This window comes from Suricata suricatta, chromosome 10, assembly GCF_006229205.1.
Source record: "Suricata suricatta isolate VVHF042 chromosome 10, meerkat_22Aug2017_6uvM2_HiC, whole genome shotgun sequence".
In the NCBI taxonomy this organism is placed as follows: domain Eukaryota; kingdom Metazoa; phylum Chordata; class Mammalia; order Carnivora; family Herpestidae; genus Suricata; species Suricata suricatta.
In genome coordinates, this window is record NC_043709.1 from 47,660,640 (window position 1) to 47,678,915 (window position 18,276).

Genomic DNA, 18,276 nt, shown 5'->3' on the forward strand with positions numbered 1-18,276 from the left:
TTAAATACTGCATTATTTTGAACTTCAACATGACTATATAGTGATGTTCATCTGGTGTCCCCCAAGCCCAAACTAGTAACAAAAATCCCTTAGAAATGGTTAATATAGATATGCTCCTATGTTATTTATCATTTACCCAACAAAAATGTAAGAAAAAAAAAGGACTGATTTGGGTAATTATGGTTATATGTAACTATTCAACATTTGATGAAGTCATCATACTCCAATCTTTTAAGCGTTCTAATTCTCAATGGTTCAAAAGCTTTAGCCATCATGACTGAAGACATGACCACCTTTTCAAAAATTATCATTTAGGAATGCCTGAGTGGCTCAGTAGGTTGTGTGTCCAACTCTTGATTTCAGCTTAGGTCATGATCCCAGAGTCGTGAGATCAAGCCCCATACTGGGCCCTGCAAGGAGCATGGAGCCTGCTTGCTTAAGATTCTCTCTCTTCTCCACCCCCCCGCCCGCTGGTGCTCTCTAAAATTAAATTCAAAAATTTTCAGTGCTGATTTTATATATAAATTTTTAGGTTAGGCCTTGGCATACCAAATTTCCTTTCTGCCTTAGTTTCATAAAATAATCTAACCTCAAAATGCAACCCCATATTGAACTTTACGAAAGAGTCAGACTTAAAACAGTTTATATGCCCTCAAGAAAATCGGCAAACAGCTGTTTTCTATTAACTTGTAGCTCTCCAGAGAAACCTACATATTAAGGAAGTTCTGCTTAGTGGTTGTCCATAATACGTAAAAGACCCGTAAGTAATAGGAGTAGTAGACTATGACCAGACCCCACACATTGCAACCTCCATTCCAGTATTAGGACATCACCACTAGAAGTACCAAGTATGACTCAACATTTAAAATCTGAGTATTCTTCTCTGTTAACTAATTTTGTTATGTATGTAAATATATATATGTGTGTATATATATATATATTTGAAAAACCAGATCTACTACTAGAAAAAAAGTGTAATCTATTTTTGTATTAAAAGATACAATTTCAGCTGTTAGAAAAATTAGCCATCTTCCAAGATTAAAAAAAAAAACCATGCATCTTGGAAGTTTAAAAAAAAAAATCCAATACATGAGCAGTATTTGGATTTACCGTTAGACAATTAACTAAGACATTCACACAACATATGCATGTCAGTCTCCTATTATGGTCCTAGAGCCTGCAGTATTGTAATTTATTGTGAAACCATGTAACCAAATACTTAAATATATCCACAACATCTATACCACGGTAATGCATAGTACATAATATACTAACATCTCAAAATAAAGTTCTATTACATTTTTTGCAAATTATGGTAGATTATCACCTGCCACATTCTGAAATGGCACCAACTTCATGTAACGTTCTATATTAATGTACTAAAATCCTTACTGGTAATGAGGTCTTATGCATTATCATCTGAACATTTGCTATCAAGCTGTTAATCTAATAACCACAGTATGTTATCAATTAAAACCACTGCATATTTGGATGTTGAAGCAGGAAGTTATACAGCAGGAAAAATACTTCTAGTTCACAGTTTCAAAAATAAGGGGTGCAGTTTTCAAATATCTGATTGCTTAAATTGGTCAATTTAACAACTGCCTCCTTCAATACATGTAAACTATGTTTGCACAGCATTAAGAGATGTCTTTTATTTCAGAAGTTAGTTCTTACTGTTACAGGAGCACCACAAATTTGAAGGAAGAGGCTACAGTGTGAAATGAGCTCACTGAAAGGATATGTTAAATAAAAACTTAACTACAATAAGGTACTGCAAAGCTTTGTTTCCCCTCAGCACAGACCCCTTAAATCAGGAAAAGTAGTCAACACTTACCAAATACAATGTGAATTAGCGCTACAAGAAGGGGGAAATCTAACTCAAAGAAGACACTATGTTGGCTAACAAACCTGTGATAGCGTCAGAATTTTCCTAAAAATAAAATTCAAAAGCATACACAGTATTTGTATCCTTTGATAAGGAATGTAGGGATCCAAAGGGAATAAAGGGATCCAAAGGGAACAAAAGAAACATCTGGCTTTAAAAATTTCTAAGTTGGAAACACACGCACACAAATGGGTAACTGAGAAAAACTGAGTACTTAAATATTCAAATTTTAAGTGTGTAAGAAAATTTATAATAGAAAAAGTGGCAAATTGTTATTGTGACTTGATTTGCTGAAAACATTTGCAAATTCACACTGGCATTAAGAAAACCAACGTTTCAAAAATTTACTCCTCTCTCTTTCTCCAGATAGGTTTTCTGTGCAAAAATAAATATCTGAAAATTGCACTAATACAATAATACTATTTTAACTTTGTTATTATGAATAATCTGCACATGCTGCTTTACAGACAACACATATTTGTAGACTTGCTCATGCAAAATTTGTGTGTGCAATAGGGATACTGTTAATCCCCATACTTTAAAATATGATACCGCATTGTCTTTTTTAAACTGCCAAACCCTCTGAAATATAACAAAGTTTACACAGATATTCTTGTCTGCCAGCTAAAAATCAGTTTATGTTGCTGAAACAGAAAGTTATACAAGAAAAACATGGTTTTCATCTTGTAAAATGTTTTGATTTTTTAAAAGAAAATGTATAAAAGAAAGAAATTCATGGTCACAAATTTCAACATTTTAATCCTAAACATTACAGGGCAAATAGATACTGGACCCTATGCTCCATAAATCCTAAATTTTAGTTCCCATTTTTTAAATGTTGCCCTAACCACTAAAACATTAGTGGTTTTACAACCTCTGGAGATTGTGGAAATACAGGTTTCTGAAATAAATGCTACAAAAACAACAATGGAAGAAAAGCCAAACTGTCTCCATGAAGAGGGAAAAAAATGGAACATTTTGAAGCCTTAAATACTTCTCTTTCCATGTCTTATGATTAACCTGTTAATTCAGTGAATCATATGGTCAAAGTAATGGTCCCCGCGCTGAACAAACATCTAACTAGTGTCCATTGATTCCAAGTTAGTAGATGATGAATCTTTTTGGATACTTTCAAAGATGGCCGCCAGCTCAGGGTTAGAACTGATCTGTGACTGGAATTCACTCATCAGGGGACTCTTCTCTGCTTCTGGAATGGTTAGCAATGCTGCTACGGCTCTCATGGCAGATCGCTTTAGTTCATCTTGCTTTTCAAACTCCTGCTTTACTGAGTTTGCCTTGACCTGTAACATTGAGTAAATTTATATTATAGGTTATAAAGACCGCTCTTGAACAAAATTTAAGCATGTAGAAATTTCTGGTAAATAAAGCCACTGTTTTATAGGTCCAAAAGGTACTTTACACTCCAAACAGTTATTTTTAAACTGTTTGAGGGAACACTTACCACAAAGCCCATTATAAAAACAGAAAAATCCAGAGCCATCAAAGAATGGGACCCAGAGCCTTACCTGCTTAAGCAAGTCCTACTCTGGTCTCCAAGAAACTACTCCTCTAGCTACCCTCTTCATTCATTACTCCTCAAACATGTCATATACTGCGCCTTAATTCGTCCAATCATTTTTCTATGAAAGTCTAGTTTCCTTCTGAATCTAAAAATAATTCTAACTCTTCAAGGTCCATTTTATATGTCACTGTGCTCATATTAAGTCTTCTATGACTCCTACTCACCTCCTCCTCTACCAGAATATACCATTTCCTCCTCTATGGTCTCATAATTAGTACTTCCAACATATGTGTCCTATTTATAACATTAAATAAAAGCTTTTAAGAATGGCATTTAATGGTGCTGAGTTTTCTAAAACTTTTTTTAATGTTTATTTTTGAGAGAGAAACTGTGAAGAGGGAAGGGGCAGAGAGAGAGAGAGAGAGACGCTGACAGCTCAGAGCCTGACGAAGGGCACAAACCCACAAACAGCGAGATCACGACCTGAGCTACCCACGCGCCCCTAAAAGGTTAACTTTTAAAACCAACTAATACATAGGGTGCTAGGATGGTTAAATCTGGAAAACTACATTGATTACCTTAGTTGTACACGTGGCACGTAATGGCTCAACAAGTCGGTCCAACCTCTGTAGTACTGCACTTGGACAAAGGGTGGAGAGTCTCACCAACATTAAAAATGTTAGCATCTATTAGAAATTAAAACAAAATATTTAGAGTTCATATGATTTCCTAAAGACAAAATTCTAAATTCTGACAAAGCTTTTAAGAGGAAATGACTAGCATGTACCATAAAGTTTAGCTTTAATGCAATCTGCCATTTGGAATCACTAAATTTGTTTCAAACTTTTTTCTGAGGAATATTAGTTACAAGCATTAGACAGATCTACCTTACAATGTGGTCATAGAGTCCAGAACTAGTAAAGTGGTTCTCAATCCTGGCCCCACATTAGTGCTGGAGAGCTTTAGAAATCTGAATTCCTCAACCCCTTTCCCAGAAAATTTTACTTAACCTGTTAGGATAGGGCCACAGATACAATATTTTTTAAGAAGGCTCGTGTGCACCAGGATGGAAAATCATTGAAAAAATAACTAAGATTTGCAACAAATCTCTACTGTCTTAGCAAATATTCCTAAAAAAAAAATCAAGCCCAGTAACTTTTTTTTCTCTTAGACTATAAACTGTAGAATAACACAGGAGGATCCTATTACTTTTTTGAGGGTTCTCTTCATTGAATTTGGGAGGGTCAGGTTACTACCACATGGGAAATGGAAGTTGGAATTCTGATACTATGGCTGAATTACTGTTCAACTACCACTTTTGCCCTGCATGACTAAAGGCGCTGAGGAGTAGAGATAATACACTTTTTAAAAAATCAGCCTTTTATAGTTCAAATGGACATAGTTTAAAATGGACATGAGCAAATAAAACAAAGAGCAGCTATGCAAAGTTCCTTCTCTAAACCTTTGAAGGGGTATTTCTCTCTAGCTGCTTGCATAGATTGCTCTGTATATGTGGAAATAGTCCTTCTGTATGATCCTTTAATAATACTCTTGATATTAAGCCTATTATACTGGAAAATAAAAATCCCACATTCATGTAAATAAAAGTTATCACAGAACAGCTCTAAAGACAGCTAAGAGTTAGCCAAGACAATGATGGAAAACTAAAAAAAAACTCCCTTGAGAAGATTACTATCCAATATTAAGACAGACCAAATATATATACATAATAATTCACTCCTTATACTCTAAACAGCAAAACCTGCCTGGACTCTTCTTTTAAGTAATGGAAAGATCTCAGGTCTATGCATTAAAGCAAGCTGGCACAGACTTTGAGAATTTTTTCATCTATATCTTAGACTTGACTTCCTCTTCCAATGAGGATTCTGGATTTTCCCTGTAATGTTACATTGTACCACTATTACTTTTGCATATTCTAGTTTATAACACACTAAAATCATGACAAGCAAATCAACTTTTCTTGATACACAAGAGTAAATTGCAAGGGTGAAAGTCACTATAGCAAAGTCTTCCTCTAAAACAATCTATAAACAGTCATAAACATCTTACCTTAATATCATAATGGTCCTTCAAACCATCTTCAACGTGATTTAGAAATTCAAAGATATCTAGTCTATCAAGACAACTGTCTAAAAGTGTGTACATACACTCAAAAGCTGCCTTTCTAATATCCAGTCCATCATCAACTGTATGCTTAAATGGACCCATTTCTACCTGTTGAAACAAAAAAGAATGTGTGGATATACTTAAAAGTGAAAGATGAGCTTAGATAATCAGTAATGTAACTAACTTACCTCTCTTATAAGCTCCTTTCTGACTTTTGTTTCATTATAAAGATGTGGCAGAACAGTGTCTAGAAGATCCCTTATTAATGATGGTTTATTATGTGCCGCTGAATTGAACGTGACCAAGGCTACTCTTCTTACATTCAAATCTGGGTCTTCCAATGTTTTTAGGAAATCACCTGAAAAGTATAACAGAAACAAAATATTGTCCTGGTGGGCTTAAAATACAATATACATTATGAATATTTTTTCTAAATGGTTAAGTTCATGGTTGATATTATTTCTTCCATGGAGGACCAGAAGACCATGATAGAATAAGTGAAATATAGAACTTCTTTTGGCAACAGGTCAACTTTCAATGAAACACAGTCACATTCAAACATAATTACCGACTCATGACACCATTATATAATACAGAGGGTATGGAATGAGAGACCCCTAAAAGTTCTTTAATTACTTTTACAGATACTTAATTTAAAAAAATAGGTTGCAGAGAGAAGTGATGGAACCAGCAGCTATAAAAATACTGTGAATGATGTACTGAAGAGTTCAAAATTAGTATTTTCACTAAAAGCAACAAAAACAGAATTTAAAAAACTGAGTTCAAATCAAATAATTAGGGTGAGGATAGATCTGTTTAATAAATGGAAATACTATTAACACTATTAACTATACAATGTATCAGACGATAAAAAGACATGGGCTTTCAAAATATTTTTATTTCTATCTTTAATGAGGAATGCATGAATTGGTAAGAGGGAAGAATACAGAAGAAGAACCTAAAACTCAACACAGGACAAAAAGCAGACATTGCAAATGTGGGGAAGAAACTATAGTGCAAAGATGTTTGGAGTCACACAGATGGCTGATATCCAAATCACTTCATTTGCCAATTTTATGACTTCTGGTAAGGTACTTTAGCAAGAGCCTTAGTTTCTCAGCTTATAAAATGAGAATTCTCAACCTTTTAGGACTACATGAATAGAGGAAGTTGCACGTACACTGCTGAATAGTGTCTGGGACATACCTGGTATCCGTATGGAGCTACTGTTCGTCATTAAGTAATCTCAACCCTACAGTCAGCAATCTTTTGGAGTACACAGGGAAAGAGAGAGGTGCCAACACTTGACTGTATCACAATACTAATGTGAAAGAATGGGAAGGAAGTAATCCTTCAGACACTGCACACTGGGGTAACTTAAGGCCCACCCAGGAAACTTCTGAGTACAAAAAATGTTCAGGAGATACCATGGATTCAAAAAGAATTTAAATATACCAGACTAAGGGTGCCTGGGTGGCTCAGTTAAGCATCGACTTCAGCTCAGGTCATGATCTCGCAGTTCAAGCCCTGTGTTTGGCTCCGTGCTGGACAGCTCACAGCCTGGAGCCTGCTTCAGAGTCTGGGTCTCCCTCTATCTCTGCCCCTCCCCCACTTATGCTCGTCTCGCACTCTTGAAAATAACATTAAAAATTTTTTAAATAAATCAATATACCAGACTAAATCTCCTCATCCCTCTGTTTGCTTAGAATTACTGACAGTAAATTAGAATAATTAGAATAAAATATCTGCTTTCAGAAAAGCATCTAAAACATTGCTATTATGGACAAACAATGACATGGATAGGATCAAAGACATCCATCTCTTCACTTTAGAAATTACAATTTTTAAAAAGCTTCCTAGGTGGTTCTAATGTTAATATTAGTCACAAAGAATACTAAACTAGATCATAATTCAAGGAGCAGGACAATCATCCAAATAACTACACGACTGATACACAATGGTTGACCTGTCAACTTGGAAATACGTCTCTAGAGATGTGGCCCAGGACTCTTTCCTATCTTGTATAAAAAAAAAAGTATTATCAAAGCAAAGATGAGAACAAAGGCAAGAATCTTCCAATACAGACCTTCTTTAAATTATTTCTAGGTCCCAGCAATAGCATCCATTTATCCCTACATCCCTCTTATTAATTAACTGATAATCCATTTCTGTAACTTTTTTTCATTTTATTTAAACCACGTTAGTTAACATGCAGTGTAATAATGGTTTCAGGAGTATAATTTAGTGATTCATTACTTACACGTAAGTAACACCCTGTGCTCATCTGAACAAGTGCCCTCCTTAATGCCCATCACCCACCCAACACCCCTCCAGCAACCCTCAGTTTGTTCTCTGTATATAAGAGTCTCTTATGGTTTGCCTCAGTTTTTACCTTATTTTCCTTTCCCTTCCCTTATGTTAATCTGCTTTTTTATTTTTAGTTCCTCATACGAGTGAAATCATTTATCTTGCTCTGATTTATTTCTCTTAGCATAATACATTCTAGTCCATCCATGTTGTTGCAAATGACAAGATTTCATTCTTTTTGATCACTAAGTAATCCACTGTAATTCCTTTAAAATTGTGTTGTTTCTCTCTGTTGGCCTACTGCAGAATGGCATGAAACCACATGGCTTATTTGCCATATCCCTCTATCCTCTCTGCTGTTATTCCTCTTGCTCTGTCTTCAAGAAAACACCAAACTAAGCTCTAAACTTTTTAGTTGTACCAGCTCTAGGAAAATTGATTATGAAACCAACACAAGAAGTTATAAAATCATTAACAATAGTCCTAGAAGCTAACTGTTGACGTCAGAGCCCTTGGCTATCTTAGTTCTACCCAACTCTGTTTTTTATTCTTCCACTGTTTCCACCTTACTTATGGAAGTCTTCACAGATCTCCATGGGAGCTGGACAGTTTACAAGTAATAACAGAAAGCCGGGGCCCTAACAGATCAAGCAAGATTAATTTATATCTGGTCAGATAGACCAAATATGTAGTTGATTCTGAAGATATCCTAGGGTTATTTACTAATTTGAGTTATTTGCAAAATTATCTGTACAACTGCAAACTAAGAGATGACTGATTATAAGTTATGTAAGATCACATTATCAATTATCTTTTTAATGAAACAATTACCAGACCCTTAAATGCATTTCAGTTCCTTGGCAATATTTTTGATTACTGAAATTATTAATCAGAATGTTTATCTTTGTTTCCACTTACCTATGCAGTTCTTTAACAGTGGATCAATAGGTTGTGGATGATCAGAAATAGTAAACTTCACAGCTGTAACCACAGAGCTTCGGGCATATGAGGAGCCTAATTAAAAATAAATTTTAAATCTACTAGTATGTAAATTCACTAAAATCCATGGGCATCTTCATCATTTTCAAACCACTTCAACTAACACCAGTGTCTTCAATTCCTTAAAATTCTCTTTGGTCCAGGGGAATTGGACCAAACTGTTCTCAGGGGAAAAAGTTTTACTCAAACTATAATCCCTTTAGATTTCAAAAGAAATAATGTCTTCCGGGAAGGAGACGGCTAGGCCCTCGCAAAAGGGAAGTGTTTAAACCCATAAAGAGCTTCACATTTTCTCTTAAAAAAGCAATGGCTATTATTAGCCCCTACTTGGTCTAAAGGAGTTGACACTGGTAATCTGAAAACAAAACTCTTCTGGGATCTTTCATCTGAACTAACTTCACCAATTTTAGTATTATCATTAGTACTACCAAGCTCCTTAGGATACATGAATTCAATAAACATCTGTCTTTTCCAAAATTTCAAGATAAAGTAGCACTGAAATATAACGAACACTAGGAATTAGAACAGATTCATATTATCTTATTACTTTATCCTTTTAAACAACCAAATGTCACTTGCATATGGCTCCACACTGCAACATAAAGCAATAGATTCTACATATTAACACAATACAAAATTGTTTTGGCTTCTGCATTAGGCATCTTTCAAAGTTACCAACTGCTAATAAAATTCTTTTTAAGTAAGAAAATCTAAGTACCCACCTGATATCAAATACCCCTTAAGCCGTGGAAGAAGAGTTTCTGGATCAATTAGAGTGAGTTTCCCTAGACATTCAGCAACAACATTTCTGGTTCCTTCTTCTGCACACTCACAGTGCTTTAGCAATAAGGCCCAAATATTTTCAACATATGGTTTAAGGCCCACCACTGATGCAGAGCTAATGATTTCCTTCAAGGAATGAAGCAGAAGATACTGCCTTTTGGGCTGACTGGTTATTTCTTGTAAGACAAATGGCAGATACTCAGGAAGGTTGCCCACGCTAATGCTGCCTAGTGCATAGGAGGCGGCTGATTTAACTTCTTCACTAGGAGATGAGAAGGCTTCTAATATTACAGATTTTAGTTCCAGCTGCCCACTTAAGTCAATATGATGCCCAACTTCTCCAAGAGAAAGCAGAGCCAAGAGACGAATGGAATCGGTAGACCTTGAGTTCTTAACATCTTGAATAAACTGACCTACTACAGCTGGGCCTTCTTTAGGGCATGCTCGAGTAAGGGCGGCTACACATTTGGCAATAGAATAGTAAGACTGCTTGTGAGTAAGAGCCGTGTTCTGAGAATACACTGGGCCAGTGAGCATGCGCAACAAATCCATGTATCCTAGATTATTTGTTCCAGTGACAACCAGAGCTTGGAAAAAGTCCAGCATGGCGCTAAGAGCTCCTCCCTGTAATAAAGGTGATCTCACAAGTCCAATAAGTTCATTGAGAATGGATCCACTTATTTTTGAAAGGGAGGAGGGATACACTTTTGCCAGTGTGGTAAGGAAACTGATAGCCATCTGTGAAACATGCATATCGCTTTCGCTGATAAGAGGTGGGAGCTCATCTAGGACTGCATCAATCATGGCAGCTGTCAGGCTGTCACTATAGTTTTTAATTAGAATATCTAGAGCAGAAAGGGTACCCAGTTTCAAAGCTCTCTGGTTTTTCCTGAGAAATGAAGCAAGGATAGGAACCCCTTCTCCTAGGACAGGCCTCAAATCTATCTTCAAAGGTGACCCAGCAATCAGTGTCAACGCCTTCACTGTGGTTAACCGGGTAATTTCATTCTTTAGTCTCTCCAAGAAAATCTGAAGTGTATTAGGCAAATCAGAACCCAAATTGTCTCCAAGGTTGCAAATAATTTGTCCCATACAAGAAATAGCCCTTTCCTTGACTTCCTGATCAATGTCAGCTGCTTTTAACCTCTTAATGGTGCAGGTAAATAGATCTTTGATATAAGGAGTTGCATCAAACGAGGAAGGCTGATCTAAAGGACGAATTACTTTGACAAGCTGTTGCGTAACAAGAAGTGCTTCAGATGTAATCTTGTAAAATGGGTCTCCAACGCAAGCCACCACTGGAGGGACCAAAGCCTGAACGTGAGGATGGAAGACTTGAGGAGAGTGGTTACAGAGGATTACATACAGACACGACAAAGCATCAATCTTCAAATTTGATGAGCTTGATTTATCATTCAGTGAGAAAATGATTCCTAAAAAGTCAACAAAAAAAGTCCAATAATTCTTAGTTTTAGGAAAGAAAAAAATTAAGAACTAATCCGTAAAATACTACTAAAGTTTCCCCTTCATCATACTGTCTCTAAAGTAGTAGAGACTCCACAATCTACAATAAATATTACAGCCAAGAACTTTAGGGTCAGGTTTTAAACTTTGTACTTGAAAGTTTCCAACTTTAGGTGTTCAAGATGGTCCTATATGCAAATTACCCTTTTGAAGGGAACAATTTTTTAAGCTCATCAAAGACTTTTAATAAAGTCTGTGTTAAGTCCCCAAAGTGATTTACTTATCTTTCATACCTGGTACAAGTACCGGAATGTGTTGCGTTAGGGCTCCAGGTAGTACATTTACCAGTTCAGTTAACATGTTAAAACAACACTGCCGAGTCTTCACACTTTTTTCTTTCATCTGTTTGTGCAGAGCTTTAACAATGTTGGGAACCTGTAATTATCACATGCTTATTAGCTACTGGTATTTCCTCAGTACACTTAACACAAATTATAGGGGATGGGGAGAATGAACAATTTATCTTTTTTGTTAAATTCCTAATTCCGCCATCTAACAAAAGTGTCTGATGCAACTTTTGGTGTATCCACTACATTTGTTCTCTTTGAACTATATTTGCTTTATATCGATAATAGAGAAAAGCTAGCATTAGCTTTTGTACAGAACAAGTCTTCCTTAATTTTTAATTATGAAAGACTAAATAGAAATCTAACCAACTAGTAAATTTTCAACCAAAATTTTAAGAACATAATTTAAAAATGGTTCCTTCAACAGAATTAGCACAGATCTGCATTAAATGAAAAAAGACAAATTATGGAAAAGAAACCACTAAATGGCTCTTTGTTTCTACTTTTAGTTTGCTCTCACAATGAAATAAGACCTCACGTCAAAATGTATCTACAAGCAGCAAGGTTATGATTCACAGACATCTGCTTCTAAACTTTGTAATGTTTTGTTATCTGGCAAAACATAAACAGGGTATTTGCTAATTTTATGGATGCGAGGATACACACAGACACATACCATGTCAAACAGTGATCTGAGGGCTAGAGACAAAAGACAACAACCTAATTTGTCAAATCATCAGAATTTCCCATGATTTTACCTGACTTCTATACATTTATTTAATGGCTTATGTCCTCCATACACTTTATCTAGTTTCCTTGTATAGTGCATTCTTGAATATTCACCTTTAAGTTCACCAGGATTTTATTTTGTTAATTTGTACTATTTGAAAGCAAGATAGATATGGTATGTACATCCCTATAGTTTTGTTGTTCAGTCCCTCTCAACATCTGTTTTATAATTTACAAAAATGAACAAATATGTATGCCATTGGGCTGCTGTAGGGATTAAATATAAGACAGGAAAGTGCCTAGCATGCACCGAACATTCTGTAAATAGGAGCTATAACTCTAATCTTAGAATCTTAGAAAAAATATCCTCAAGCAAAAGTATCTATGCCAGCTCTGGTTAATAAAATCCATAAGTACTTATTACGTGCAAGCCGCTACATTGAAAGTTTACATACATAGATCATCTCATCTCTCACTTCCTTGGGTAGATAATTCTAAGTAAACCGTTATTACGAGTGAGAAAAATGAGGTTTAAAAAAATGACTACCTTGTCCAGGATCACACAGCTAAATCAGGAGTGAAGCAAGATATGAACACACATAGTGTGACCCCACAGTTCTAAGCTTTCTCTGTTAACATGGGTCTTTGTTTCCGCTTCTAGTTTGCTCTCACAATGAACTTATGGACCTTACTTCAAAAGGTAGCTACAAGCAGCAAGGTTATTTTACTAAATCTTAAAATTATTTTAATAGTTTAATAAATCAAGAATGCCTCAGTCAGAATAAACTAGAAGAAATATGGTATGAATGAATATACATAAGTTCATATATATACACATATATATACATAGCTCTCTCTCCCAAAACTCTGCTTCTCTGAAGATATTCTGGGACTCACATTTCCATATAAAAACCCAGTTTTATAAAATCATATTTATGAGCGTGACTTTCAATCATACTTTTAAACTGACCTGACTCTGAAGCATCGTTAGAGGTGTTTCTCCCTGCTCCATAGCATCAGGGTCACACAGCCAGCTTTGTACAGGACGAGTTTGCTTCAAAAGAGAAAGGTACGCATGAAAAACATCTGCCTTTACATTCTCTTCACGTTCTTTAAATCTGGATATCAGTGCAGGAGAGACAGTCTTGTAGAATTCTGGAAGCATCTCATGCCTTGTGCTGACTACAGCATCCAAGCACTTGGCGGCCGCACGCCTCACTTTCCAGCTCATGTCGTCGTCATCACTGTATTCATCGTCACTCCCTAGACAGAAGTTTTAATGTTAACAAGCTTAATTGTAGGAAAAGTTTCTCACTTAATACAGAAAGTGAATCAATACTCAAAGTAAGAGTTTTATGACTTTTCACTAAAGTACAGCAAATTTTAAAAGGGCAAGTACTTAAACAGATAGAAATTATACCAAATTACATATAAATTAACCTCTAAAGAAAATCATAATTGTTTTTAACTTGTTAATCATCTTTAATCATCTTCTCACTTATTATGGGTAATGAGCAGCTTAAATCATTTAAAATCATTTTTTAAATTATTAACACATTAAACTTCTTTCCAAAATAAATATTTGTAAAATCTTAAATCTCTCACCCCAACCTTTTAAACAATATGAATAGTTCAAAGGATTCACTGGACACTATAGGAAAATCAATCAATTAAGGAAGGAGTTACTAAGATAAACCAGGAAATATGACTAGAGAGAAAAAGAATCCAGAAATAAGCTTTCTTTGGGATTACAAGGGTTTTCACTACATTTATTGATGGGCTATTAGGAAAAAATATGTATATTTTTAACCTTTCAATGTATTCTCATAACATAGTTTAAAGAAACAATACTTTCTCAATTACAAGAAAATTCTTCAACAACAAAGCCCATGTAAAAACAGCATCTTCTCCAAATTCCTGTTAAACCTTAAAATAAGCATTCCAAGTATGTATGCTTCATTATGTACATATGTGATGTGTGTGAAATCTCTGAAAATTATTTCTTTCTTACACTATCAGACTGAAGTTGGGCAAAAATAAGTCAGGAGGATGGCGAAAATACTAGCAGTTCTTAGGACAGTCTAAAATTAACAATAATTTTGTTATTCTTAGGTAAGATGATAGCCTTGACATGCTGATTCCTCAGTGAGGGGGAAAGATGTCATCTCTCCGTTGGTTTATATTCCCGTTAGTTTAGTGACAGCTAAATGCAGTCAGCTATGCCTTACAAAATCCTCGGATTAAAGTTTTCTAAAGCCCAGAGGTTTACCTAATTTCATTTTAGCATATTATAGGAAAAGCCCACCAAATACTACTATACCCAAGGCATATATATGACTTATTAGCAAATACATATTTGAGTAAAAACTAAAAGGTACTACATCAAAATAGACTATTCATAAGCAAACAAGTAAATGAAGTTTTCCCCAAGGCAACCACGGGAATTATGTTGTAGAAATATACTTTATTGAAAAAAAGGGTTATTAAAACATTAAATAGCCTAATCACCAAAGTTACAGTGCTTTTTATATTACAGTACTATGGTGCAAAGAAAGTTAATAGATATAACCCATGCAAACTGATGTAACAGCTAAAGGACTAGGTTAGTTATTCAACATAAGTAACTTGGCACACTAAAAACTCAATCAAAACTTGGAATATATATTGCTACTGCTTTTTTCCAAGGATATTCTCCTTTTATACTCCCTTCATTAATACAACACATTTACTGAGTGCCTACTGTGTGTCAAGCACTACCCTAGGCACTGGGATAAAGCAGTCAATAGATGAAAGTTGTCTTAATGAAACTTACATCCTAGACATGGAATATAATTAAATATGTCAAAAGAGATTAAATACAATGAAAATAAAAACACTGAGGAGGAATAAATAAGCGGGAAAGCCCCGAGATTAGAGACTGAATGAAGGGGATATACAATACAAAGTAATTAGGTACAACCTCAAAGTTTTTGGCCTGAGAAAACTAAGATGAAGGTCCTAATATGGAAAAGGCTAAAGAAGAAACTGGTTAGGCAGAAGATGGGGGAAAAGTGGGGAGAAATATTTTATACATCTAAGCAGTGAATCAATTAAGCAGACATATATATGAACTTAAAATTCACAGGAAAGATCTGGAATAAAGAAAAATTTGGGTTTTCAGCATAATGATATAAAACCCAGGAGACTGGGTAAGATTAACAAGAATATGGGTATCACAGAGAAGTCTAAGCCCTGGAATACTCTGAAGTTTAGCGGTCAGGATTATGAAGAGCAACCAGCACAGAGACTGAGAAGGAACAATCACAAAAACAGGACTATAGCCAGGAGAGTGTGGTATCCTGAAGGTTAAAGAAGTGCTGCTGAACTGAGTACCAGGCAGACATTTGAGATAACTGGCGATCCTGTCCATCACTGAAGACTAGACTTAAGAAAGAAGAAAAAAGGAATTGGGGTGTTCTTTTGAGTTTTGTTGTAAGAAAAACTGGGTATTAGCTGCCAGTGTAATACTGGGTTAAGAGTGAATTTTTGTAGTTATTGCTGTTTTTTTTTTTAAAAAACAAATGAAATTATAGACTTAAGGGGAACATAAATTCAAAGAAGCAAACTTACAACTATGAAAACCATCACAAAATCCACCAACCCATATACCTCGTAACTTACTCATTTAATTATCTCCACTATGATTCTTTTAATACTAGCAGAAACAACTTAACACAAATATCTTCTATGTCCTTAAAAGTGACATTCCTTTCCAGAATAAATACTACAAATCATAGCATGAGGACATCAATCTTAGGAGCCTGAGAAATGTTTAGATTATTCATGAAAGTTAAATGGAGCCTCAAATAGTATTTAGGATTTTTCATGAAAGTATTTATAAAACCAACCAAACTGCTGAATATGTATATCTACAGTACAGTTCAAAGTAACATTTCCCTCCTTACCAAATCTCTTTGTAGAAAATTTGAATAAAGAATGAAAATAAAAACAAAGCAAAACAAAAAAACACAAAAATCATTTATATTGCGAGCTAAGAGAAAAATACTAACATTTTTTTCTCTGTATATTTTCAAAAAATAAAACTGGGACATAAATTTTGTCCCACTTTTCCACAAACGTATTAATAAGTACCTTACAGGACTATGAAAATGTTGCATAGCAGTTTAATACATAGGTGCCCCATAATTTATATAATCAACTTGCTATTGTTAAATATTGAGGTCATTTCCAGTTTCACTATTATAAATAAATGGCACAATTTGGGGGTAAGAATCTTCTCCATCAATAACACTGGGTCTTTCATGAAATTTTAACAAATTCCTTCTATATAATTTGAAATACCTTGGTCATCATCATCACCACCATCTGCATCCATGGCATTTTCATCTTCATCTTCATCATCATAATTATAATTTGGATCATAAGTAAGATATTTAAGACAAATATTTATAATGGTAGAAACATGAGGATATACTTCCTTAGGACATCTGAAGAAAAAAATAAAAGCTACCTTAAATAATTATGTTCTTCTTCACTCAACATTTGACACAGTACCAGATTTCTTTCTTCCCCTTAACATAACACAGGAAAAGTGGTCCCTTGCCTTTTCAATACCAATGACTCGACATTTTAAAAAATTTACTTCTCAAATTACATATAATATTACGATGAACTTTCCCCCTCACATTTTAACATCTCTGAAATCAGGATGATTCTTACAATAAATGATATATTATCATTAATGTAGGGTGGATAGAGAGAAATCCATATATCTATAATCTATCTTCTGAACATATGACCAGAGGCCCAAGTCCAAGGGAACATGCTTGCTTGCAACTACGACTATTTGTAAAACTACCAGTGCATACTCTTCTAGGCTTGGTCTTCTAACTCTACGCTATGTGTTCTAGCCCTAGCTATATGGTCTGAGAGACAGAACATACAAATGTCTCACAATAAAAGAATAATTAATTAAAAGGACAGAAACAACAACAACAACAACAACAAAAAAGGCTACTTAGCCAGTATGGCCCTCTAGTACATAAATGCAGATTTTAGTCTTAGAACCAAGGTTTCCAAATTGAGACTCACTGTCCTAGCAAAATGGATGTGATAAACCTCAACAATTGTTGAAAAGATATAAAACTCACTATAGATTTTTGGCCAGATAATTAATTTACCCTAATACTCTTTAGGATAGTAACTACATTACCAAATTAAACCAGAAGACAATGATAAATGACTTTCTAAATTCTTTCAAGTCCTAACAATGAAATGGAAACATTTCAAAATAAAGACTGTATTATGAAAATAAGATGCTATCCACTTCAAATACTGTATTATCAGTTTAATAAAATTTAACCAAGACACATCTGAAATCCAAAACTCAAATCCTGTCAATAAAACAATCCATTTCTCCACACCTTCCTAATCTAGAGCTTAATCATTACTCTAAGGGAAAATTTTTATTTGAAAAATAGAGATCTTAAAACTTACCTTCTCACAAATGACTCAAAGGCTTGAATGCAATACTCTCTTAATTCATCGTCATCTACATTGCAAAATTTTACCACCAAAGGAATTATCTTCTCAAGGTATTCACCTAAGAAAAGCATACTCATTCTTAAAAATATTCATTTTTTTATTCAAAGAAAATTTTGAAGTATTTAAGTATTTCTTACCTATTCTATGACCGGCTTGCCTACTAATTGCAGCAATACATTGTATATAGGTTCTTGTTGTTGACATGGAATCATTTTTGGACAATTCTGACAACAGGTGTTCAATAAGATCTACAAAAACTATATTTCCACAGCTCATAACCAGATGGCCAAGAGCAATAATGGTTCTCTTCCTCACTGCAAGTCTAGGGCTGGTCAACTGGGGGAGCAGACAGGTCAGAATCGAAGGATGGAAATTAACAAGAAGTCCTCCTTGCCTTAAAGTAAAATAAAAAAGAAAACAATAAATAAATTCAAGATGTTTGAGCACCACTTAAATATCTGGCCTCTGACCCCAAAGTCTTCAAAAAGTGAAAAATTAGAAGGCGCTAATCCCAATTTAGGATTAAAGGAAAACTAAATTCTTACTCTATCAATCCAACTAAAAAT

General features: G+C 34.8%; 1 protein-coding gene across 1 annotated transcript in view; it reads right to left on the reverse strand.

The window, feature by feature from the left end:
- Positions 1-1,168: 1,168 nt before the first annotated feature.
- Positions 1,169-18,276, reverse strand: part of CAND1 (cullin associated and neddylation dissociated 1) — a 40,353-nt gene continuing 23,245 nt past the window's right edge. The window contains exons 5-15 of the mRNA XM_029953426.1: positions 17,848-18,104; positions 17,663-17,768; positions 16,508-16,653; positions 13,137-13,429; positions 11,384-11,525; positions 9,566-11,059; positions 8,763-8,858; positions 5,726-5,895; positions 5,481-5,645; positions 3,989-4,096; positions 1,169-3,189 (exon numbers count right to left, since the gene is read on the reverse strand). Coding sequence (XP_029809286.1) covers positions 2,965-3,189; positions 3,989-4,096; positions 5,481-5,645; positions 5,726-5,895; positions 8,763-8,858; positions 9,566-11,059; positions 11,384-11,525; positions 13,137-13,429; positions 16,508-16,653; positions 17,663-17,768; positions 17,848-18,104 — 3,202 coding nt within the window. The 3' untranslated portion in view covers positions 1,169-2,964. The remainder of the gene's footprint in view (positions 3,190-3,988; positions 4,097-5,480; positions 5,646-5,725; positions 5,896-8,762; positions 8,859-9,565; positions 11,060-11,383; positions 11,526-13,136; positions 13,430-16,507; positions 16,654-17,662; positions 17,769-17,847; positions 18,105-18,276) is intronic.